The sequence below is a fragment of the Protomyctophum bolini genome, assembly GCF_963924005.1.
Source record: "Protomyctophum bolini genome assembly, chromosome: 14".
Classification (NCBI taxonomy): domain Eukaryota; kingdom Metazoa; phylum Chordata; class Actinopteri; order Myctophiformes; family Myctophidae; genus Protomyctophum; species Protomyctophum bolini.
The window spans coordinates 3340111-3365522 of record NC_137875.1 but is presented as its reverse complement, the minus strand read 5'-3'; the positions used below and the strand labels follow the sequence as shown (position 1 = coordinate 3365522).

The window sequence follows — 25412 nt, the reverse complement described above, 5'->3', positions numbered from 1 at the left end:
TCAATCAATAAATCAATCAATCAATCAATCAATCAATCAATCAATCAATCAATCGCTTCTTTTGGGCTTTGTTTGTTTTCATTAGAACTGGTTTGCTTACTTCTCTCCCAAAACCTGGCAACACTGCCCTCTGGTACCATTTGCGAGTGCGTAAACATGACTTTCCTCCTTCTCCTTTAGGCTGTAGCAGATCTTCACAACACCGTCCACTCGGAGGAAGCAGTACATTTCAGACAGAGATCCGGCCCGCCAGTGTTTACAGATCTACACATGCGTATAGATAGAAGAGAGAGCAATACATAACCAACCATATGCTGTTTGGTTGGTGGTGGGTTTATACTTACTTCCTGAAACTGGGTTAGCTTCGTGTTTGATAGCAGAATGTAGATGAGATCTAAACCGATCGAGGAGGCAACAGCAACCAACCAACAACACACGGGATCATCCTGAGGGACTTTACTTTATACCGACGGAAAGAAGAAAGAAGAGGTGGAGCAGCCTTTCGGTGAGATTTGAACTTCACACATCATGGATTACTCGGTAAGTGTATTTAAAGTAATGTCGTGATATAAAGTCATGAACGCCAGACGAAATCATGTTTTGCACTTTGTTTGTTTGTGTCTGTGTTGTGTTCATGCTCATGTTCACGCATGTCAACAACATCAGATGTTTTTTTTAGAGACTTATCTTCTTCAAATCGTGATTAATGGATTATGGTAATTATTAGTGTGCAGTCATAAAGAGGGCTCTTATAAATTGTTCAAAAAGTAGCGTAGTAGTAGTGCATATAGACTGTTTGGATATAGTTGAACTAAAACACTATATTTTTATTTAACGTTAAGACGTTTACTCATCAAAATTAAGTTGGCTACTGCTCAACAGCCATGCGCGTTTTAAACTAAGCCACAATAACAAAAGATGACTTCATTAATTACAACAGCACAGTACAAGGTTTTGCTGTTAAGGATTGGATTGCTGTGGTAGTGTTTGAGTAAAAGGGTTCGGAATAATAAATAGTTTTGAAATGCCGTAACCAATATTAATGTTCAGAAGAATCATAACGCCTGCCTCCATAACGTTTGGGGTTACAATAACGTGCTGAAATGTAAGAGCATGACTGTTAGACAAAATGGGATGCGATAATAATCATTTTTCATAATTCAGTGTGTTTTATTATTACCTGAATTTCTTGTATTTCCATGTGTTAAAACCACACTATCATTCACTTCTGATGAACCGCATTAAGGGAGATGACATGCAGTGATTTAGTTGTAAAACAATTTCATTGTAGTATTCATAACATGACTTCCTGTTTAACACAAATAATACAGGAAGCTGAGACAAAGCACTGAGCATCTGGTTTTCATGCTCTAAAGGAGAGCATGTGGAACAGACTGAGTTTGTGTTTGCAAGGCTGTGGCTCAGGGGTAGAGTTACCAGATGGTAACTGCAAGGTCGCCAGTTCGAACCCCGGCTCCCCCAGAGTTAGTGTCGAAGTGTCCTTGAGCAAGACTCTGAACCCCAAATTGCTCCTCCTGATGTGCTGGTTGGTGGCGGTGCCTTGCATTGGTTTCCTCTGCCATCTGTGTATGAATGTGTGTGTGTGTGTGTGTGTGTGTGTGTGTGTGTGTGAATGGGTGGATGTAATGCACAGTCTATGTATTGGATAAAGGCGCTATATAAATGCACCGTTTAGCATTGATTGAATACTTTATTGACAGTTTGCAAGGGTGCTAAAAGCATAACACGATGAATTCCTGTTCTGTCCTGTGTGGCTATATAGAAGTGTCTATTTGTAAGTCTCTAAATGTTTTGATGAATTGAACAAGGTGGACCCTCTTGTAAACAAGTGTAATGCTTTATTTATTGGGTCGTCCACTCACAGTTAACAGTCTTTGTATTGAGTTGTGCTTAAAATGTACTCTTAATTCTGCAAACTGTTAATACATATTTCAATCAATCAATCAATCAATCAAAGCTCTAGGGGTTTGTTGTTAGCATTGTGGTCCTGTGTATTCAATTCAAAACATTTTAAGACTCAATAATATACAAGAACAAGACATCATGAACCCTCGTACTGTATAGCAATAAAACGTACAGTAAACGGCAGCAGTTACGGAAACTTGAGTCCTGAAACATCAGTTCAATTGATTTCACACACACACACACACACACACACACACACACACACACACACGTCCATATCATATCAGCCAATCTGGACAATCTAGTTGTACAGTGAGTCTTATCAGGGCATGGACAATCAAGTTATACAATGAGTCAGTCTATCCATGCATTTAGATACTTGGAAAAGCTTTCTTCATTTTGCTACATTCTGAAAAATATTTCATTCCTGAAATTTGAAGGTGTAGCTAAAATTGCTTTCCATGCATGGAGACATGCCTTATTTCTGCCCCAGCAGTCAGTGCACTAGTAATGCATGGGCCTTTTGTTGACAAATCACTGAGTGATGCAGCAGTGTTTTTTTATTAATTTAATAATTTAATTAATTCTGTTTTCCCTGAATGTATCCCAGGCAACAGCTTCTTCAAGTTCACACCCAGTATATTTCCATGAGAACATGACCTCCCCCTGGAAACAACAAAGGTCTCCTTACACAGAATAGACTGCAGCTTGCTTGGGGAAAAATGAGGAGGAATGGGCGTCTCTACTATACAACAATGGAGGCCGAACAAAATAGGCATGGGAGTCTTTGTTCATACCCCACATTAGTTCTCCTTGGGGGCGAAGATAGTATCACATATTCTGTGAGTGTCCAGCACACAGCCTAGCCCTGTTAAAAAAAGAGAAAATGACTGTAGACACAAAACATGTGTGCGATAACGAGTTGCCAGCTGGTCAAGGGTTCATGCTCATTGCGCCAGCTTCCCAGATTTTTGCCTTTTAAGTTTTAACCCTGACTTATGACATCTTTCATCGAGGCATGTGCCTGTCGTCGTCCACTGAGAAGTCTGCCCTCTGGCAGCCTCGACTGTATTTCATAGAAACATGCTGACAGTGTTTAGGCTTAGACTACCTATACCTCTCCCATGGGAAGGATATATTGTGCATTTTGCGTCCCAAAACGCAGTTTATAGTTAAGGGACGCAATAAAACAACGACCTCTGCATCCACGAGATGCACTACTTTACTACTGTACTGTTTTTTGTAATTCTAGTTTATTTTTGCTAGCTTTAGTTATTGCGAACGCAGTGATTGCGAATTCAGTGAGCACTTACTATGAGACCTAGCAGATCATGTCTGTCTGTGTGTGTGTGTGTGTGTGTGTGTGTGTGTGTGTGTGTGTGTGTGTGTGTGTGTGTGTGTGTCCCACCTTTGTGCCCATATATGGAGCTGAGTGATGGGGACTCCTTATATGGTTATGGCTGAGTCATGGTGACGTAATCACTCAGCTCCATATATGGGCACAAAAGCGGGACAGACAGACACACAGACAGACAAAACCCAAATATGTACGAGCTGCGTTCGCTTCCCGCGTTTGCGCGTCTTACTGGTAATAATCATTTCTTCTTCTGTTTTCTACACGAATATAACCATATAAAATGAAATGGGAGTTAAATAAATGCTGCAATTTGTAAAAATGGCGAAATATGACTCGTTGAAGTGGGACTCATAAAATGTCCCTGGAACTCATAAAAGACCATCCCTGCATCCCGGGACTCATTACATTGAAAACCTATTTACATCGCTGCATACATGGGCACCATCTTTAATATCAGAATACTGATATATTATTGATTTCACCTGTTTGCAATTCCAAACATGCAAACATGACCCGCTTTGAATTACTTCAGTCTAAATTAGTAGTTTAATGAGTAGTATTAAAAGGTTATTGTCTTTTTCATGAAGTTAACAGAATTATAATTAAAGGTAATCTGGATTTCAATTCTGTGCCTGAAGAAGGTCAGGAGACCGAAAGCTTGCTAAATAAATACATTGATTAAGCACAGATCTGAGTGTGTGGAGCTTCCCTTTATTTTTTCTCTTGTTCCCTCTGTGGCTCCAGCACCTCGCTTACATTTTTTCAGCGGATGAGCGATGGTTCTTTTTACGTTTTGTTAGCAAAAACTAATTCAGAATTTAAATTCAAATAGCAGAAATAGCTGATCTACAAGCTCAAAGTCAAAACACGTCTCAATTGTGAGCTTGTAGATCGTCTATTTTTGCTACGACAGTAAAATGCAGTGTGGCCCCTCTGGAGTTGGTGTGGAAATATAGTGGCCCTCTGGAGTGAGTGTGGAACTATAGTGGCCCTCTGGAGTGAGTGTGGAACTATAGTGGCCCTCTGGAGTGAGTGTGGAACTATAGTGGCCCTCTGGAGTGAGTGTGGAAATATAGTGGCCCTCTGGAGTGAGTGTGGAACTATAGTGGCCCTCTGGAGTCTGGAGTGAGTGTCGAACTATAGTGGCCCTCTGGAGTGAGTGTCGAACTATAGTGGCCCTCTGGAGTGAGTGTCGAACTATAGTGGCCCTCTGGAGTCTGGAGTGAGTGTGGAAATATAGTGGCCCTCTGGAGTGAGTGTGGAACTATAGTGGCCCTCTGGAGTGAGTGTGGAACTATAGTGGCCCTCTGGAGTGAGTGTGGAACTATAGTGGCCCTCTGGAGTGAGTGTGGAACTATAGTGGCCCTCTGGAGTGAGTGTGGAACTATAGTGGCCCTCTGGAGTGAGTGTGGAACTATAGAGGCCCTCTGGAGTGAGTGTGGAACTATAGTGGCCCTCTGGAGTGAGTGTCGAACTATAGTGGCCCTCTGGAGTGAATGTGGAAATATAGATAGTGGCCCTCTGGAGTGAGAGTGGAACTATAGTGGCCCTCTGGAGTGAGTGTGGAAATATAGTGGCCCTCTGGAGTGAGTGTGGAACTATAGTGGCCCTCTGGAGTGAGTGTGGAACTATAGTGGCCCTCTGGAGTGAGTGTGGAACTATAGTGGCCCTCTGGAGTCTGGAGTGAGTGTGGAACTATAGTGGCCCTCTGGAGTGAGTGTGGAACTATAGTGGCCCTCTGGAGTGAGTGTGGAACTATAGTGGCCCTCTGGAGTGAGTGTGGAACTATAGTGGCCCTCTGGAGTGAGTGTGGAACTATAGTGGCCCTCTGGAGTGAGTGTGGAACTATAGTGGCCCTCTCCATTGTCAAAGTTGCACCACCCCTGATGCAGGACACGTGGAAAGTAACAGTGATGGGGCGTTCACTTTAGCTTGCTATTTCTAGACATAGTTATTGTTGATCACATGGCTTATTTACCGACCGTTGTTGTCAACTCTGCTCCACTTGGCTATAACCCTGCCAAACCTGTATGAACGCCTGCTATTCAGACATACTGTAGGCCTTAACAACTGTAGTCTGAGCTGGGGGTGGGTGGACACTCTCAGTTTCAGTGGCTGCCCTCCTTACTCCTCGGCTTCATCCATTATGAAGCTTAATGTTTATTAACGACTTTCACCCTGACCTGGCGTCCTTATTTTGAGCATGTCATTAGAGGTGGATTCAGAACAAACAAAGAGGTAGGAGAGAGCAGTGCACACCAGTGAGGACACGCTGACCAGCACGGGAGACAAAACTTAGAAAATACTAGGAATGAGAAGTCGCGGAGCTCGTAGTCACGATGCGAAAACATTAATAATTATAAGACCAACATTTCGGCAACCAATTGCCTTCTTCAGGGTATTATAGGTGGATTAAAAAAAAAGGAGAATACCGGTATAAAAGTTTTCGTCATCATGACAAAGTATATAGGGCTTAGTATGCAGGGCTTAAAGAAGTGCTTAATCACATCACCAGCAGGCCCTCGTCGGCATGTCTATACAGTGAGCGTACAGTATGTTGCAATGTATTATTCATACAGCTATTGGGATAATTAACCGCACATTATCCCGGTGTGCAGTCAGTCAGTGAACTAAACCATGTCTGTGCATTATATCCACTTTGTGTTCACAATAATAATGGATGCTGCGTTGACAATCTGTCCCCAGGAGTCATTATGTGGCATTTACAGTATATACTGGCATTAACATTTAGTCTTTGCAAATTACTTTACTCAAGATACTGCTTTGTGGACCTTAAGCTTTTCCACATCTGATTGCAGATGAGGTATAGGCTTCAAAAACAACCTTTCGCTCTTATGAAACTTGCCGTCAGTCTAGTTGTAAAGAAGACATATTGATGTTAGAGGTAGATACTAGCCAGAGTGATGAGATACGCTCATGTTTACTGCACTTATGAAATAACAGCTTGTCAATCATTTACTATGATTACCAGCTGCACGTATTGTCTCAATTTGCAGTTATCAAAGGATTACATTATGTAGCCGTTATACTGTAGCCGAGTATAAGAACTGCACTGTGTTCCACAACAAAAATCACGATATCGTATCGTGATTTTACTCATTGATATGAAGCATCAACTGACAGTGACAGGGTGGTGACTGAGGGTACACATGTATCCAAAGAGTTTGAAAATAAAGTGGCCACCTACAATTAACTGCATCAACTATTACACAACTATTACAAATGCACCGAATCATCATGGCACATACCGGTAATCGTTGTCACGAAACATGTTCCATTGCATTTCTTTCCTTCTTTTTTTCTGTCAGATAAACGGAAGTGACATGGGTACTTCTGTTCTGTCCTCACCCAGGTGGTAGGAGGAGTCTGTTGGTAGGATATACTGTGGTCACCAGCTATTCTCACACACCTTAAGAAGATATACCACCACCCTGACGTTAGCCTGAGAGGCTCTCTGTCGTCTGTCTGATAGCATTTCAGTGAGGGGAGGAAATCGAGTTCTAGGCATGAAGCTGGTTTCTGTTGTAAGTATTACTCGGCATTAGGGCTGCAACTAACCATTATTTTCATCATCGATTCATCATGCTGATTATTTAATCGATTAATCGGATTATGACACTTATTTAGCCATCACCTTAAAATATATTTTAGGTTATTGTAGACATGTTCTAAGTTAACTAACAAAAATATAATTCATTCAAAATGTCATTTGATTAGCTGCTGATTAGGCTGCTATTCAAATATTCTGACTGCATACATTTGATTAAAGAAGGAACAGTACTCTTCTGAACTCAAATACATATGTAGGTCATTTAAAAATAATGATTGTTCTTGATATTATAATCGTTATGTGTCATATTTTGCTTTGCAGTCGCTACTGTGCAACTATCACCAGATTGTAAGGGAAGAGAGATGGCTCACTTCTCTTTAGTTTAGTTATACACTTAACACTGGAAAAACTATGGTTAAGTGCATGGAAATCACCTATGATGAATTGCAAAAAACTAGTGATTAGTTGCCGATTCGATTAATTGATTACTAAATGAGTTGACAACTAATTGAATAATCGATTTGATTACGATTAATCGATGAATCGTTGCAGCCCTACTAGATTTGTTATTATTAACCATATGAGACAACCACATGTATAGTTATAAATGACATGCCCAACATTGGGTTGCCACTATAGGGTTAATACAGTCTCATAAAAGGTTTTCACATTGTTGTAGGTCGTTTTCTATGTATGGGAATGTAGAATCAAAGTGATTCTGACCGATTGACTCATGCGTTTGGACTAGGGATGTGCCGATGAGACTTTTTGGCCGATATCGATATCCGATATAATTAATTGCTGTTATGGCCGATAACCGATATCACCGATGTCGATATGATCTCATTCTGTATTAAAAAATATATAATCATTTTGTCCATTCTGAAAAAATGCATGTAACAGGGTGTCTGCACTGCAGGCTTAGGGAAGTCAGATTTAACTTAAACACCTTTTTATATTTAATAGTGTGAGCTTGTAGATCTGTTCCTTTGGGCTTGTTTATCTGTAAAGACAGGCCGATTAATCAGACCGATTAATTAATCGATTGATTGATTAATCGAACCGATGCCGATTTAATCTAAAAGCAACTAGAATCGGCCGATAACGATGTGTTTGCCGATTAATCTCCCATCACTAGTTTGGACAGTATACCGCTCTGTGGCTTTCTGATTGTTACAGATCATTTTGTGTAAAATGTCAAAATCGTGACAGCCCTATATAGTCAAGGCACCGAAAATATCAGATCTACAACAACAAGGTTTGTAGGTTGGCTATTTTCGCTGCGTATGAATGGGGGCTTAAACCATTCTGACCTGAGATCAGATTCTAAAAATGTCCGTTTGAAAATGACAGTATTCTGAAAAAGCTATGTTTCTATGTCAGTCGCTCTTCGATTTTTCTAAAAATAGCAGACCTACAAGCTCGTAGCGCGCCACTCGGTGGCGCGCTATGAGCTTGTAGATCTGCTATTTTTCAATAGCTAAAGCATAGCATAATGCTAACACCAAATCGGGTTCCCGTCCCCAAAATGGCTTAACAACAATACGCTCATTGTGTCTCCATCCAGAGTTCAATGAAGGTCTACAAGGAGATGATCCTGCTGTATCTGGAGGAAGGCAGGCAGCAGGTCAACTCCCACTGTGAGACCCTGGAGCCCTGGCAGATCATCGGGGCGACCGTCCTCACCACACTGGGGGTGGTCTGGCTCAAGGGGTTCCTCTTCCAGAGAGAAAGTAGGTGTTCACAACAAATTAACAAACCATGCATTGCATTCAACGCAGGGGTGCAGTACTTAGTTTAGACCAGGGTTCCCCAATTCATTTTCCTCAAGGGCCATATTTTGACTAGGGTACCAGGCTGGGGGCCGAGTTGGCACGCGTGAGGTCGAGGTCGAGGTCAGGGCAAGACCCCATTTGAAAAGGACCCCCAGTTTGACATGCAGAGGCTACTGACCCCCATTTAAGGCCATTTATATCTGGGACCCCACCAAAAAAATAAAGAAAAAAAGTTTTTTTTATATAGTCATTGGTTAGACCAGTCATTAGTCCTACAACTACAACCTATCTGAAACCCTCACCCCTAACCCTAACCTCCCACGAGGCAGCACACCTAAACCTAACCTTAACCCTCTCCCAACCCTTATGTCTAACCAATGACTAGTCTAAACTAAGTATGCACCCCCCAACGCAGCCCTCCTGCGTAATTGAACTATCCACACTATAGGCCACCTCTGAGACACCGAGCAAGTATAGAGAAATGGTGCCCTTTTCTAGTTTATACTGGGCGACTTGTACGACTTTGAAAATGGATGCCGTGCTCCTTCATACTGACTTCCTTGAAGTGCTGCGGCTCTATAGTAATGCCTTTTAATTTGATGCTTTTAGGTATGACTTCTGACTGGCCAGTTTAGGGGGGATCCCTGTGTGTGACTGGCCAGGTTAAGAGTGAATCCCTGTGTGAGGACACATAAGTTCACGGCTTGTTTGTCAACATTTACATAAGCCTTTTATGTATTTTCCAAACACATGGGATCAACTTTGAATCGTTAAAAGTTAATCGGCCTTCATACCACTTTGCATGAATTAATTCCAGTACTTTTTATTTATTTTCATATCATATTTGAAATATGTGCACTCTCACTGTGCAGATTCATTCATCTGTCCCAGTGACCAGAGTAATATAGTAAGAGAGTGGCGACACTAGCGTTGACTCACATTGTAACAATGGAATGTGGAAGTGCTCATTCTGTCTCAATGGGATAGTTCCAATGTTTGGAACTATTAGTCCATAGACACCCGCTTTGTGGCGAGATCAAAGCGTGTCGCTACTCTCCTACTCTACACTCTGCCAGTGACTACCATGTCTGTAAAGTGTCTATAAAACATGACTGTTGTTGTGTGTTCATGGCAGATCCAGACACAGCTCAACAAGGCCCTGGATTGGGTTGGGTTGGGTTGGGCTATAAGATTAATGCTTTTGTAACACTTGCTATGCCATGTCTATACATTCTCAACTGTTTCTCAACCAATGGTCCACTGACTACTAATAATTTCATAATAATAATGACTCAGCCAGACATTCCGGTGAACTTAATTCCCCCTCTTGAGATTCTTACTCCCCTTTTCTGTTGAATTTCTTGACCTCCAAACTTGTCAGTAAAATGACTGCTAATGGACTAATTACAATTTACAATTTAGGCATTTAGCAGACGCTCTTAATCCAGAGCGATTTACATTAAGCAAGAACAAAAAGCATGGGGAATACATCACATAAAAACATTTATCATGAAACATGCGTAAGCTAAGAAAGTAACAGTGGAAAATCTATAATGAAACTATACATATAAGCTATACATCTATACTACTATGATATACATTATGTACTATGACGTGCTATGACTACATACAATGCACTTATGCTGTTTACATAACATGCTATAAGTCTGTATCAAATGCTATCTAAGTCTACAGAATTGCTATCTAAGGGGGTAGGGTAAGTGCTATGGGCCATGATGGAGTCTGAAAAGGTGGGAAAAGGTGACTAATGGTCATCATAGGTCACCGAACATTCAGTTCACTGTTTCTCAACTAGTGGGACGACATTTTTAACCAATCCTACATTACTAAATGCATGGTCAAGGACCACATGCAATACTTCCAGGGACCACCAGTGGTCCACGGACCACCTGTTGAAAACCCCTGCTCTAGAACCCGCTCAGGGTTTATTTTGCATTGGTTAGGTTGGGCCAAAACCGCCAGACTTTGATTTACCAAAATGCAAAGTAAACCTTTACATACAAATTCCTTACTACAGTAAATATTACTAGTACTCTGCACATGGGAGAATCTTAAACCTGCACAGTCGCAAAACGTCACGCACGATACAATTAAACATGTAGCTATAGGTGTAATGTTAGAGTCCACAGAAGACATGTAAATATGAAATAAATGCTTAAACATCTACCTAGGTGTAATGTTAGAGACCACAGAAGACATGTAAATATGAAATATGCTTAAACATGCAGCTAGGTGTAATGTTAGAGACCACAGAAGACATGCTCGGTGGAAGGAGGCCCGTTCAACGGTACAATAAAATGCTGGGTGGAAGGAGGCCCGTTCAACGGTACAATAAAATGCTGGGTGGAAGGAGGCCCGTTCAACGGTACAATAAAATGCTGGGTGGAAGGAGGCCCAGATTTCTTAGACCACTGCATGTCCTCGCGTGTGATTATAGGACGACTCATAGTCAGCTGTTTAACCCATTTGGGCCTGACGTTGGAATTAAAAAAATGTCTTCTAAATCCTGACAGTTTTCTGAAATACCTCATGTTTCTATGTCATTGGTGCTTAATATTTCATGTCAAGGACCCCCAGAATTATCTGTATTTGGCCGCGGACCCCCATCTGAAAATATGTTGTTCCTCCGAAAGCAACGATTTGAGTAGCTGAGTTCGCTCTGAAATAATATATTTTCAAAGATTTGCGGCGCAAAAATAGCAGACCTATAGTACAAGCTCATAGCACCGCACCGAGTGCCGCACTATGAGCTTGTAGATCTGCTATCTTTCAATAGCTAAAGTATAACATTACATAATGCTTTAAATTAAAACACCAAAAGGCGTTCCTGCCCAAAGTGGTTTAATGCCTGTGGCTAACTCCGTCTACCAATATTTCACAACAGCTGTCTCTTTGTTTTCCGCTGCCAATAGGTCTCACATCCAGATTGAAGAAGCAGCTCTTCAGAATCATCAGAAAAATTCCCTTTGTTGGCCAGTCAGTAAGTATCTGTGGTTTACAGTACACTCTTCCCCCTTCTTTCTCCCGGACTCTACCGTCTACTGTCTCTATTTTATGAAGCTGTTATGAGTCATTCTCGGGTGGCTGACTATGGCATGCTGCAGGGAGGGAGGGAGAGGGGGGGGGGGGGGGGGGGGGGGGCGTTCAGACCTTTGGCACACTTTACATCATGGACTTGTGATAATATTGGGTTACTTAAGGTCTTTATGATCACCACCATAACTTGAGGACACATACTGTAAGTTCACGGCTTGTGTTTGTCAACATTTACATAAGCCTTAAGTTTTATGTATTTTCCAAAGACATGAGATCAACTTTAAATCGTTAAAAGTTAATCGGCCTTCATACCACATACCACTTCACACCAATTCATTCTAGTACTTTTTATTTTTTTATATAACATTTGTAATATGTGCACTCTCACTGTCCAGAGTAATATAGTAAGAGAGTGGCGACACTAGAGTTGACTCACATTGTAACAATGGAATGTGGAAGTGCTCATTCTATCTCAATGGGATAGTTCCAATGTTTGGAACTATTAGCCCAAAGGCACAGTAGGATCAAAGCGTGTCGCTACTCTCCTACTCTACACTCTGACAGTGACTACATTGTCTGTAAAGTGTCTATAAAACATGACTCTGTTGTTGTGTGTTCATGACAGATCCAGACACAGTATAAAACATGACTGTTGTTGTGTGTTTATGACAGATCCAGACACAGTATAAAACATGACTGTTGTTGTGTGTTCATGACAGTATAAAACATGACTCTGATGTTGTGTGTTCATGACAGATCCAGACACAGTATAAAACATGACTGTTGTTGTGTGTTCATGGCAGATCCAGACACAGTATAAAACATGACTGTTGTTGTGTGTTCATGGCAGATCCAGACACAGCTCAACAAGGCCCTGGATGACATGTTGGTGAGCCTCTGCACGCTGAAGGAGGGAATGAGCTACGCCCAACAGCTGCCCTCAGAAGGCCTCTCGCAGAGCCAAGTCCTGGACAAGATCAGGCAGTACGAAACCTTGAGTGAGTTCTTCATTCGCCTCATGGTTTACTTATTATGGTCCTTATGTCTTAGTGCCAGTTAACCCAATTAGGACTTTCTACAAAATGTCTTCTAACTAAATTCTGACGGTTTTCTAGGAAAAAAACCTATGTTTGTATGGCTGTGGTACTCAAACTATTTCATTTCAAGGACCCCCAGAAATGATATGTAATTGGCCGCCGACCCCCATCTGAACATATGTTGTTCCAGGGACCCCCCCCCCCCCCCCCCCAGAAGCAAAGATATGAGTTAAAAATGTTTGCTGGGAAAATAATATATATTCAAAGCAGGTCTATAAGCTCTGTGCCGTGCTACGAGCTTGTAGATCTGTAAAAAAGTGGTAAAAAGACACGTGCGTTCCCGTCCTTAAAAGACATTACGAGCTGGAGCTGGGATGCTCATTAAGCCATTCCAGGAGCACGCTTTGGCCACGTTGAGTACAGTTATCCGTACAGTGCGTCGAGGACAGTTATGGAACGGTGCAGACGATTAGGGAACAGGCACAGTTTGAAATGGTTTCTGCACCGTGTTGTGTGCAGTTAGGTTCAGCCCTGCCATAAAGGGGTTTCCTGAATAATAGTCTTAGTAATCAGTTTTGTAACTTAGATTCACGGCTCTACAAGGTGCAGAGATTGTAAGTGTAAAATCTGCCCCAAATTCGAGTGTGGCTTTCGTAGTACACCCACGTCGCCACGGCATTTATAAAGTGATCGCAAACAGCTGATCCTTCCTTAATTTCGATCCGACGTTAATAAATGTGACGGCTGAAATCTATCTGGCACGCCCTATGAAATCAAGCCTCGCCCTCGTTTTTGCGACATGAACAACTGCAGTACGACCCTGGAAACCATGGTTACATGACGAAAAAAGTCAATACAAACGCTTGCCTTGCCTTGCTGCCCACCTCACCCCCCCCCCTCTCATACACACACAGACTCACGCACGCACATGCAACTTGCAAGCAACTGTCACTGTATGTTGTTAGTTGTGTATATATACAATTATTAAAGTGTTTATTCATTTAATATACAACAAGATTAGTGAACGAAAACCTGAACCTGTGATTCTGTGAAGCATTAATTAAATAACATTGCTCACGTCATTGGAATGAGTTTGGACATGCACAGCCCGTGACAAATGTTGTTTTGCAAATAGCTGCATCTCCTCCTCTGCTCCTGTCCTGTCTGTCTGTCTCTATCACTGTGCTGGTCCGTCCATGACACCGTGACCATGCACGTTTATGACAATCTATTTAGATTACCTCGCTAGCCGCTGCAGTGGCTGGGCTGTCAACTGTCAATTATTATGAATGTGCGGCCTAAACAGGTGAGGACAAAGCGTACGACAGCTCGTCGTGACTTTTGTCCTGGCTCACGTTCAAGGTTTTGCGGAAATGGTAAATGCCGGCGTGCACCCATATTTTGGCGTACGCCGAGTTGATAAATGAGGGCCTTATAGCCTTTACTCTGGTGTATTTGAGTAAGGAAGCCTTCTCTGCGTCTGTGTCACTGTCGTCGTTGTTGTAATCAGTCTCATCGAGTCTCTCTTCCTCCCTTCCTCTCTGGGTTGCCCCATATAGCCAATTGTGTTCTGTATAATTAACTAACCTTATCTTTAACTTAATGTAACCTTCGGCTCGAGCAGAGTGCCCCTGTTTATTAATGTGGTTGGAAACCCAGTAAACTACCATACTGTACCAGTAGAAACCCAGTAAACTACCATACTGTACCAGTAGAAACCCAGTAAACTACCATACTGTACCAGTAGAAACCCAGTAAACTACCATACTGTACCAGTAGCACATAACGGTTGTCTAGAAGAATATAGATCTTGTGTATTCTTCTAAGTAAAAAATACCTTGTTGAAATACAGTGAATAAACTTACAGTTCACTTCCCAGCCTTGTTGCATCCTTTAATAACCCCTAGACTAAAGGGAATGTAACAGACTCATTGCTGCAACAGAGGTTGCTAACCCCCTGTTGTTACCCTGGAGGTCAGCTGTCTCTCCAGCCTCACTGACCTTCCTCAGTTGCCACCCAGACTTTCCCTGGAGGTCACTGGTTGGTTGCCCAGGGGGTTCAGTTTGTAAATACATCAAAGATGTGAATATATATAATCCATTTCTAATGGATGAAGCCTTGGCCTGGAAGAGAAGAGGTCATCAGGTGGTGTTTCAACCCTCAACCACTACACACTACTCTGCAGTTGGCCGGTCAGCAGTGAGCAGCTGAAACCATTCCTTAGCAGTGTGTTATGAATATGATCCAGAGAAGGTTGTGGGCAACGTTTTGATATGTTTTATACTTTAATATTTAACCCATTTTGGGGCGGGAAGCATTATGTTATACAGAGTGCCGCGCTATTTTTGAAAAATCGTGAAAATGTGGCGCAAATCTTTGAATATATTATTTCAGCGTTTTGAACTCAAATCTTTGCTTCTGGGAGGTTCCTGGAACAACATATTCTTTTCAGATGGGGGGGTCGGCGGCCAAATACATATATTTTTGGGGGTCCTCGACATGAAAATGTTTGAGAACGACTGACACAGAAACATAGGGTTTTTCAGAACTGTCAGGATTTATTTATCAGGTCTAAATGGGTTAAGTTACTTTAAGTCAATGGAGTTGGAAAATATGGAGCCACGTGGAAGGTCAAATGACATCACAGCGAGCCTACAGTACATGTTTCAATTTGCATACAATACAATATAACTTTGCGTGACATTAAAATGTGTCTAAAATAATGTGTTTCTTCCAGATGAAGTGAAGTGGGAGACGGGATGTGTTTCAGGAGCAGTGTACTGGGGCGACGAGACGCTTACCAAACTCCTGGTTAAGGTTTGTGTCTTTGTGTCATTCTTTGCAGTTAGACTACACATCTAAATATATAGATCTAAAAATATGATTTATACTTGCGTGCAATGCACACTGTAAATAGTAGATCTACAAGCTTGTGAGCCTGAAACTTGGCACAGCCAAGTATAGTTCAGGATTTACAGTACCTTCTTCTATTTTGTTTGTTTTTTCTTTTCTTTTTTTCGGCTTTCGCCCTTTATTTTATATATTCTTTTATAGAGGGACAGACAGTAGGCTGACAGGAAATAAGGGAGGGGGACATGCAGTAAAGGCCGTCGGGATCGGGAGTCGAACCCGCGGCACACGGCCAGGCTCGGACTACCGGCCAAGGTGCCTGGACCGCTGAGCCACGGGCCAGGCCAGTACCGTACTCCGTCACCTCACTCCTTGTTTTCATCCGTAGGTATACGGAGACTTTGCGTGGAGCAACCCTCTTCACCCAGACATATTTCCTGGTGTCAGGAAGATGGAGGCGGAGGTTGTAAGAATGAGCTGCACACTTTTCCACGGTGGGCCGAACACCTGTGGCACCGTAAGTTTACGATATTGTCACTATTGGGCAGAAACCTTGTATATCATTATCTATCTATCTTTTTTCACCATTTCACCATTGGTAAACTTAAAGGGATATTTCACTTAACCCATTCTGACCGGGCACCCATTTTGGTGTTGGCATCATGTCCTGCTTTAGCTATTGAAAAATAGCAGATCTACAAGCTCATATCGCGCCACCGAGTGGCGCGATACGAGCTTGTAGGTCTGCTATTTTTGAAAAATTCGAAGAACGACTGACATTTTTAGAATCTGATCTCAGGTCAGAATGGGTTCATCAGACCAGTGTGTGTCCAGTGGAAACCTCGTTATGAATCTGATCTCAGGTCAGAATGGGTTAAAAAAAAAAGACATTTAACGTCTACTCCTCTGAACACCTCAGACTGTTTTTAAGTTGCTCGATTCAGTATTTAGATGTTTGATATTCAATTCAACTGCCCCGCCCCCTTCCTGTACAAAGCCATTGTGACTTCAAACTCCATTTTAACCATGATGGATTCATCGAAAACACGTTTCTTTTTCTGGTGACGTGGTTTTTCATTTACTGTTTTCATTTATTTTTTAAATAGAATGGAATAGAATTGGAAAAGAATGAGGACTCCTGGAGGACAGAGGAGACTAAAGAATTTAAATAATAATATATTATCTAATAATAATAATAATAATAGTAATATCTAAATATTGAATCGAGCTACTTAAAAACTGTCTGGGGTGTTCACATAAACAATAAAATGAGCAAAAGTGAAATATCCCTTTAACTATTAAACTGTTCAGTAGCATCCAAGACCAAAACGCCAAGACATGCCATCTCAGGGTTTACTTTGGTAGAAGTTTCGGCCACTGGTAATGGTAGTCTCCATCTCCTCAGGCTATGGAATCTGTACTTGTGGTCCCATAGCCTGTATAGACAATGAAGTAAATGGAGGCTGCTGTTGCTCATGTGTGTGTAGTCAATAAAGTGCAGAAGCGTCAATTACAAAATGATTTAATCAATTGTGTTGGCAGTGACCCATTGGTAGCACGCTAACAGTAACATTTATACAAGTCTGCGTGTAGATTTGGGTGCGCATATCTCCGAGACTGGGATAGTAAATATTTAACCAATGAAAAGTATAAACAAGTTTGTGACTAAGTCATAAAGAATGCATTTGGAACGCAGGTTATTTTTTTTCTTCCATTTCCTGAAAAGAAACCGTAGCAGATACAGTATGGTTCTGCCCGACAGACAGACAGTGGTGGTATATTTATTGCTCACAAAAGAATGTCTAATGAAGCCAGCCCAATGACACGGCATGCTCGCAAAAGATGGCGGATGTGATTTGACTGCTTGCTCCTCCTCCTCTCTTTCCAGGTCACCTCAGGAGGAACAGAGAGCATTCTGATGGCCTGCAAGGCGTACAGAGATATGGCGTACGAGCGCGGTGTCAAGCACCCTGAAATGTAAGATCAGATCAGATCAGGTCAAATATGTTACTCGCAAGATATGAGAGGGAACCTGTAGTGTCACGGCACGTGTCTGGTTTTGCCTGCAGCAGGAAACACAAACATCTAGCGTCAACAAATATGTAGTCTCGTGTAGCCTGACAACTATTCCACAATCTCATATTAAAATAAATTTGCGTGACTGTAAAGACAAACGGAAGTGGCGAGCAGGCTCCACTTCCGCTTTATATTATTACTCGTGACAGCTCTTCCGTTGCTCCCAAACTGTATGACGGAAGCATTTGGAAATTGCGAGAGGCAACAGTCTGGTAACACGAGACTTAACAAATATGTGAACTGATGGTGGTCCATTCGTAGGTGTGAAGAGTGCAGAGAGCAGTGGCAGTGGCTCAGGGGTAGAGTGGCCGGATAGTAACGGCAAGGTTGTTAGTTCGAACACGAAGTGTCGTTGAGCAAGACTCTGAACCCCTAATTGCTCCCGATGTGGTTTCCGCCATCGGTGTGTGTGTGTGAATGGGTGAATGTATGTAGTGCACAATCTATGTAAAGCGCCTTGAATAAAGGCGCTATATAAATGCACCATTTACCATTTACCAACATCATACGTTGTGATGTTCTGTCTTTCCTTAGCCTCGCACCAATGAGTGTCCACGCAGCCTTTGACAAGGCAGCGCACTACTTTGGGATGAAGCTAGTTCACATACCTCTGGACAAGAAGACCATGAAAGTAGATGTGAAGGTAAGAAGGAGCATGATGTGCCGAGTTAATTTGGACTGCTTTTCCTCAGAAGTCAGTCACGCTGAAAACGATATATAAATCTGAGTACAAGGAATTTAGTCTAGCGAGTCTAGCACTACTAGCAATCTAACCACCAGTGCAGTGTCATAATCCAGCATTGTTTCAGCTGTTGAGTAGTGCAACTGCACATGGAAAGAAGATATTTATAAAGAATCATACCCGTGTGAACTGAGTGGTGCAACTCCCCTCTCCCCCCTCCTCTCTCTCTCTCTCTCTCTCTCTCTCTCTCTCTCATATTAGCAGACAACAGTGCTGCACTGTCTCTCTCTGTTACAACAGCGCCCCTACTGGTACTAATAGTCATACTCGTGCTCACAGTCACATAGATGCATGGGTGGGTTAACGTCACATAGGCAGACACGGACATTGCTGTTTCTTGGAGTGGTTGCACCACTCAAAAAACGTGAAAAAAAGTGTTTGTGTGCCTGTTGTTGTGACATGGCAAAAGGGTTTCATTAAGCAAATGTCTGAAATGTTGTCATATTTCTTGATGCTTAGGCAATGAGGAGAGCCATCGGCAAGAACACAGCCATGCTTGTATGTTCTGCGCCCCAGTTTCCTCACGGGGTCATCGACCCTATTGAGGAAGTGGCGAAGGTAAGAAGTGAAACATTTCAAAATGTTCTCTGTGAAATAAGCCACGAGCTCAAAATCACAGAAGTGGCTGACTCATGTTGGCACGGTGGCACAGTCGGTAGTGCTGTCGCCTCACAAAAAAACATGCAGTAATCCTGGTCTCTAAACTGCCTCCCCCTGGCCAGCCGGGGCGCCTGATGGAGGGGAAAGGAACTGGTCGGAATAACGTGTTCCTTCCACGCGCTACGACGTCCAACCAGGGAAACTCCCCCCTGTCAGGTGTAAAGGAGCAACTTGGACACTCGGGCATGAAGGAAGCATGAGTTCAAGTCCGTTGCTCTCTCCATGTGCCCCATATATGGGGACTAGGTTGGTGGAGGGTGTGTAGAGCCCAGGATCACATTAGATAATTGACACAGGGGTGAAAAATGGGTTACAAAATCGTGGGATAAAAATTATATATAAAAAAAAATAAGTGGCTGACTCATGTACACTTTCTTTCCCCCCCTGGTGATCCTCTCCAGCTGGCTGTACGCTACAACATCCCTCTTCATGTAGACGCCTGTCTGGGAGGCTTCCTCATTGTCTTCATGGGCAAGGCCGGATACCACCTAGCACCGTTTGACTTCAGGGTGAAGGGCGTCACCAGTATCTCTGCAGACACCCACAAGGTAAGGAGTGGCTGTCGGTTCCCATCCCATCCTCTGCAGACACCCACAAGGTAAGGAGTGGCTGTCGGTTCCCATCCCATCCTCTGCAGACACCCACAAGGTAAGGAGTGGCTGTCGGTTCCCATCCCATCCTCTGCAGACACCCACAAGGTAAGGAGTGGCTGTCGGTTCCCATCCCATCCTCTGCAGACACCCACAAGGTAAGGAGTGGCTGTCGGTTCCCATCCCATCCTCTGCAGACACCCACAAGGTAAGGAGTGGCTGTCGGTTCCCATCCCGTCCTCTGCAGACACCCACAAGGTAAGGAGTGGCTGTCGGTTCCCATCCCATCCTCTGCAGACACCCACAAGGTAAGGAGTGGCTGTCCGTTCCCATCCCGTCGAGTCGAGCCGAACCGCTGCCTCTCCCACACGTACCAGATGGTGTTTTTCTTTTGAAGTCTCTGGGCTATATCTCGTGCCACCCCTTAACCCTTATTATCCCTATACTAATTTTCTCTTTTTTTTCTTCTTTTTTTTACTATAAAAAAAAAAAACTTTTAAAATAGTTCAAATAGCCGATCTACAAGCTCACAATGTCTCGATGTAGATCAGCATAGTTGAACTATTTTAAAATGTTTTTCAAAATAGTAAAAAAAAGAAAAAAGGCAAATACGTTTAGGGATATTAAAGGGATAAGGGTGTTGCAAGATGGAGCCCTCTGTGTGATTTACTTTTCTTTCTTTTTAAAGTTGTAGATATTCTATTGCATATCATAATTGGCGTACATTGGGCAGATATGGTAGCTAATGGAGCCTTAGCTCTACAACCCGTAGGCCAATGTACAGTATGAGTACAGTACAGTACAGTACAGTGAGCTGGTCGTTATTGGACAACGACGACACGCCCGTCAGGGTGAAGCGGAGCTGAAGGGGTTTGTTTTCCAGTAATGACCGGCTCAGTGTACATTCCGCTTATTACATCATGGCATCCTAAAGGAGAAATCGATAATGCGGCACAAGATATTAGTTGCCGTTTCCATAGCGATGTAAACGGAGGCAGAACGGCGGTCTGTTATTGAGAACGGCGGGGGAACGAGGGATAATGAAGTGAGTAAATAAACCCCGACTGGCTGATAAGACAACAACAATGATATACTCACTGTTATGCTGCTTATTACCCGCCTGCCTAATAAAGCAATTAATACATTGACACAAAATGTCAAGCTAACAATTTTTTTTAATAAAAAGTTGCCGTAGTTAATCTAGCCCTGGCGAGTCTCTCACTGACGCCCTGTGGAAGTGCCTTCCACAGCTCTCTACAACTCTTTACAATTCCCAGCAAATAAACAAAACGATGTAACTACTCACCGACACAAAGCCTGCTAGACCTTAACTCAATGTCTGCCAACGACCTAATTGACCTCTTTTTTAGCAACTCCCACAGCGCCAACGACGTCTTTGTCGTCTTTTTCAGACGGGTATAACATTGGACCAAAAAAAAAAAAAAAAAAAAATCTTTTTTTTTTTTTTTTTTTTAAACAAAAAAATGAAAATTTAAATTAAATAAAAAAATGTATAGAGACTGGCGCTTAGGGACTTTTTGGCACTTCTTAAAAGCGATGAATGAGTTAAGGTAAAAGTCTATTCTCGAACCTGGGAAGAGTCTCGGGTCCCCAGCTTCTCTCTAAAATGCACTATTTTAGTCATTAAATAAAATGAATCCAACTAGATCGGCACAGGCAAACCCTGGAAATGCCGTAGTAGAAAGAAATAATCCTGGGCGTTGGCGGTCTGGTACATTGCTGTATTAAAATGGCTCAAAGTGCATTTTAGAGAGAAGCTGGGGACCTGAGACGCTTCCCAGCTTCGAGAATAGACTTTTACCTTAAGGTCTAGCAGGCTTTGTGTCGGTGAGTAGTTACGTCGTTTTGTTTATTTGTGAGTGAGAGTGAGAAAATGGCTATTGGGCACACAGGGCGTCAGTGCGAGACTCTCTGTAAGCACTGGACCAGGGCTATATTTAATCCTGAAAAACACGCGATTGAGTGATTTATCCAGGTGCGTGCTCTGTCATCGATGGCAACAGGCCATTGAAATAACACACTGGAATTCAGTCGAATTTGAGCATTCAACAAATCGTGTGGAATCATGTCAGAAGGTCATGACAGTGTTCCTGTATCTGCGTGTGTGTGTGCGTGTGTGTGTGTGTGTGTGTGTGTGTGTGTGTGTGTGTGTGTGTGTGTGTGTGTGTGTGTGTGTGTGTGTGTGTGTGTGTGTGTGTGTGTGTGTGTGTGTGTGTGTGTGTGTGTGTGCGTGCGTGCGTGCGTGCGTCTTCCGCGTGTCCTCCCCAGTACGGCTATGCTCCCAAAGGCTCCTCGGTGATCATGTACAGCGATAAGACGTATCGTCACTACCAGTACTTTGTGGCGCCCGACTGGCAGGGCGGCATCTACGCCTCGCCCTCGGTGGCGGGCTCGCGGCCGGGCGGCATCATCGCCGCCTGCTGGGCCACCATGATGCACATGGGAGAGAACGGCTACGTGGACGCCACGCGCAAGATCATCACCACCGCACACACCATCAAGACGGAGTAAGGACACCATTCCTCCTCTCAGTGGCGCTGTGGTGATGAGTTATGAGGAGTTGTGACTGTCTTATTTAAGTGTCCTTTCAGCTGTCATAGATGGAGCACCGAAAGAAGTCCTGACGTCACTCGCTCATCCCCTCCATTTCCCCTGGGTTCACGGAAGTCATTTCTCTATGGAGAATAACATGGGGTTATCGTCTTAAAATCGTTTCATATATATATAGCGTTGTGGTCCAAAAATAAACAAGCTGTCACTGCGTTATTGTCAGGGAGGTGTCTCTGTATCGTTATATTGTCAGGGAGGTGTCTCTGTATCGTTTGCAACAGTCAGTCACTCATATAATTATGATACAGTCTGCTTCTAGCGAAAATTTAACTAATTCAGTAGCGTAATTCATTAGCGTTTTTTAGAAAGGAACTGGTTGGAATAACGTGTTCCTTCCACACGCTACGTCCAACTAGGGAAACTCCCCCCTGTCAGGTGTAAAAGGAGCAACTTGGACACTCGGGCATGAAGGAAGCATGAGTTCAAGTCCGTTGCTCTCCCCTTGTCCCCCATATATGGGGACTAGGCTGGTGGAGGGTGTGTAGAGCCCAGGATCACATTATTAGATGATTGACACAGGGGTGAAAAATGGGTTATAAAAAATATATATAAAAAAAGGAAAAAAAAACATTAGCGTTTTCTCTCAGTCAGTTGATTCTTCATATCCGTATGAGTGAAGCGGCCGGGATGACATGTTTATTTTTCAAACACAGTTCTTATATGAGGCGATCTAAAATCCCCCTATGGGGGGATTACAATGCGAATAAAAACTACATGAACCTGTGGATTTATAGCGCCCTCTACCGATATTGACGTCAGACTTCGGTGCTCTATATTATTGTTTTATGTAAAGTGCTTTAGTACTGCTTAACCTGCATTTAATCAGTATTTTTAGCAGCTTATACCTTTAACATTTGGAAACTTCATTTTATTGTTTTTGTCCTTTTGTCTTATTTAAAATGATTCTGCTCTTTGTCTCTACAGAATGCGCAAGATAGAAGGTCTGTTTGTGTTTGGTGATCCAGAGGTGTCCGTAGTGGCGATGGGCTCGGATGTCTTTGACATCTTCCGCCTGTCAAATGCACTGACGTTAACGGGTTGGAATCTGAACACGTTACAGTACCCGTCCAGGTAGAAATGAATAATAATAATACTGTATTAACCCATTTTGGGTGGGAAACTGGGAACCCCTTTTGGTGTTTTAAGCATTATTGTGATACTTTAGCTATTGAAAAATAGCAGATCTTGTTGAGCTTGTAGGTCTGCTATTTTAGAAAAAAATTGTGGAAATGTGGCGCAAATCTTTGAATATATACGTTTTTAACTCAAAGGTTTGCTTCTGGGAGGTCCCTGGAACTACATATTTTCAGATGAGAGTCGGTGGCCAATTTTTATTTTTATTTTTGGGGTCCTTGACATGAAAAACCTCGACAACCACTGACATAGAAAAATAGGGTTTCTCAGAAAACTATCAGGATTTAGAAGACATTTTGTAGAATCGTCCTCAGGACTAAATGGGTTAAATAATAATTTCTTCATTTTGATCCAATGTCCTGACGGAATAGTTTACAGCTGTGTGTTTCTCTCTCCCTTCCTTCACCATCACAGCATCCACATCTGCTGCACGGTCCTCCACACACAGGAGGGCGTGGCCGACCGGTTTGTCAGTGACGTCAGGGAGCAGGTGGCCATCATTATGCAGAATCCCAAGGAGAAGACCACGGGAATGGTACGCTACATCCTTCTTACTGTTACTACAACTGTAACGCTATACTGTACATCCCTCTTAACTACACTGTAACGCTATACTGTACATCCCTCTTAACTACACTGTAACGCTACTGTACATCCCTCTTAACTACACTGTAACGCTATACTGTACATCCCTCTTAACTACACTGTAACGCTACTATACATGAGCCCCTCTTACTACACTGTGTAACTCTGAGCAAATGCAGCCAAAATCGCAGTTGCGACACACGATCGAGTGTTGATGTGATTAGTTAGTTGGTTACATTTACGCTGGGGATTTTTACTGTGTGCCAAATCCAGATTATACCAGAACCAGAACAGCTCATAGCGTGGCACTCGGTGCCGCACTATGAGTTCTGCCAGTTCAGCTTGAGTTCTCTTGAGCTAAAAATCGTGAAAATGGGGGGGTCTCTGGAACTACATATTTTCAGATGGAGGTCGGCGGCCAAATATACATAATAATTCTGGGGCTCCTTGACATGAAATAGTTGGAGAACGACTGACATAGAAACATGGGTTTTTTCTGAAAACTGTGAACTGATTTAGAAGACATTTGTATAGAATCGTCCTGGGGTAGAAATGTGTTCATCTAACTCTTGCTTGTGTTGCCATTTTCAGGGAGCGATATACGGCATGGCTCAGTCCATCCCAGACAGGTCCATGGTGACGGAGATCTCCCAGGGGTTCCTGGACTGTCTCTACAACACCGAGCTGCCCGCGGTGCCGAAGACCGTCCACATGAACGGTAACGGTACAGTTCACGGTAACGGCAAAGTTCACGGTAACGGCAAAGCTCACTGAGAGAGAGAGAGAGAGAGAGAGTACCGCCAGCCGGGGGAGACCTGGCCCAGTGGCCCGCACGCACAATGCCCCCCACCCCCCCCCGCCGCCCGGGGTAAAAACAATCGACCCCCTCCCCTCCTCCCAGTGCTCGACAGTGAGTCGCTGAATGGGTTGCCTTATTTTGCTCCTACGCTAGACGGAACGCGTCTGCAAAGAAGACCTTTCTTTGAAGCACAAGCCATGTTTTTAAATCAACCTCAAGGGAAATAATCGCACCGACCGACCGACGCCGTTGTCTGGTGGAAACCTTGTATGTCCAATACTGTTCCTTTTTTATTATTATTATTATTTTTGAAAAATAGCGAAAATAACCTAAATCTACACGCGTTGTGAGCTCGTAGGTCTGTTGTTTTCACGTATTTTCTGCGACACACTGTATGATTAAGTAGGCCGTTCGTTTCTTTGGAAGAAAAAAAAGGTTACCTGTGGAGATGCAAGGTTTCTTACCCTACGTCGACGATATACTGTTTGTACCTAGACTGTATGACTCACACCTGGTGAATCTGCACCCATTCAGACCTGAGACCACATCGGTGTCGCCCCCATAGCTCTTAACCACTTTAACCACTGTTTTAAACATTAGCTGTTAAAAAAACAGCAGATC

The 25412-nt window shown here is 43.0% G+C and overlaps 1 protein-coding gene across 3 annotated transcripts; it reads left to right on the top strand.

Moving 5' to 3' along the window:
- The first annotated feature begins 191 nt into the window (after window positions 1-191).
- Window positions 192-25412, top strand: sgpl1 (sphingosine-1-phosphate lyase 1). 3 transcript variants are annotated; one of them, XM_080782233.1, is made up of 15 exons: window positions 192-540; window positions 6657-6828; window positions 8422-8587; window positions 11563-11630; window positions 12537-12684; window positions 15462-15541; window positions 15963-16091; window positions 17463-17551; window positions 18185-18293; window positions 18852-18950; window positions 19454-19600; window positions 21932-22170; window positions 23198-23344; window positions 23822-23942; window positions 24584-25412. In XM_080782233.1, exons 2-15 carry the CDS (start codon window positions 6811-6813, stop codon window positions 24764-24766), a joined length of 1743 nt encoding a protein of 580 aa, XP_080638359.1. In that variant the 5' UTR covers window positions 192-540; window positions 6657-6810; the 3' UTR covers window positions 24767-25412. The 3 variants fall into 3 exon arrangements, with proteins under 3 accessions (XP_080638359.1, XP_080638360.1, XP_080638361.1); XM_080782234.1 differs by having other exon boundaries at window positions 6613-6828; XM_080782235.1 differs by lacking the exon at window positions 6657-6828.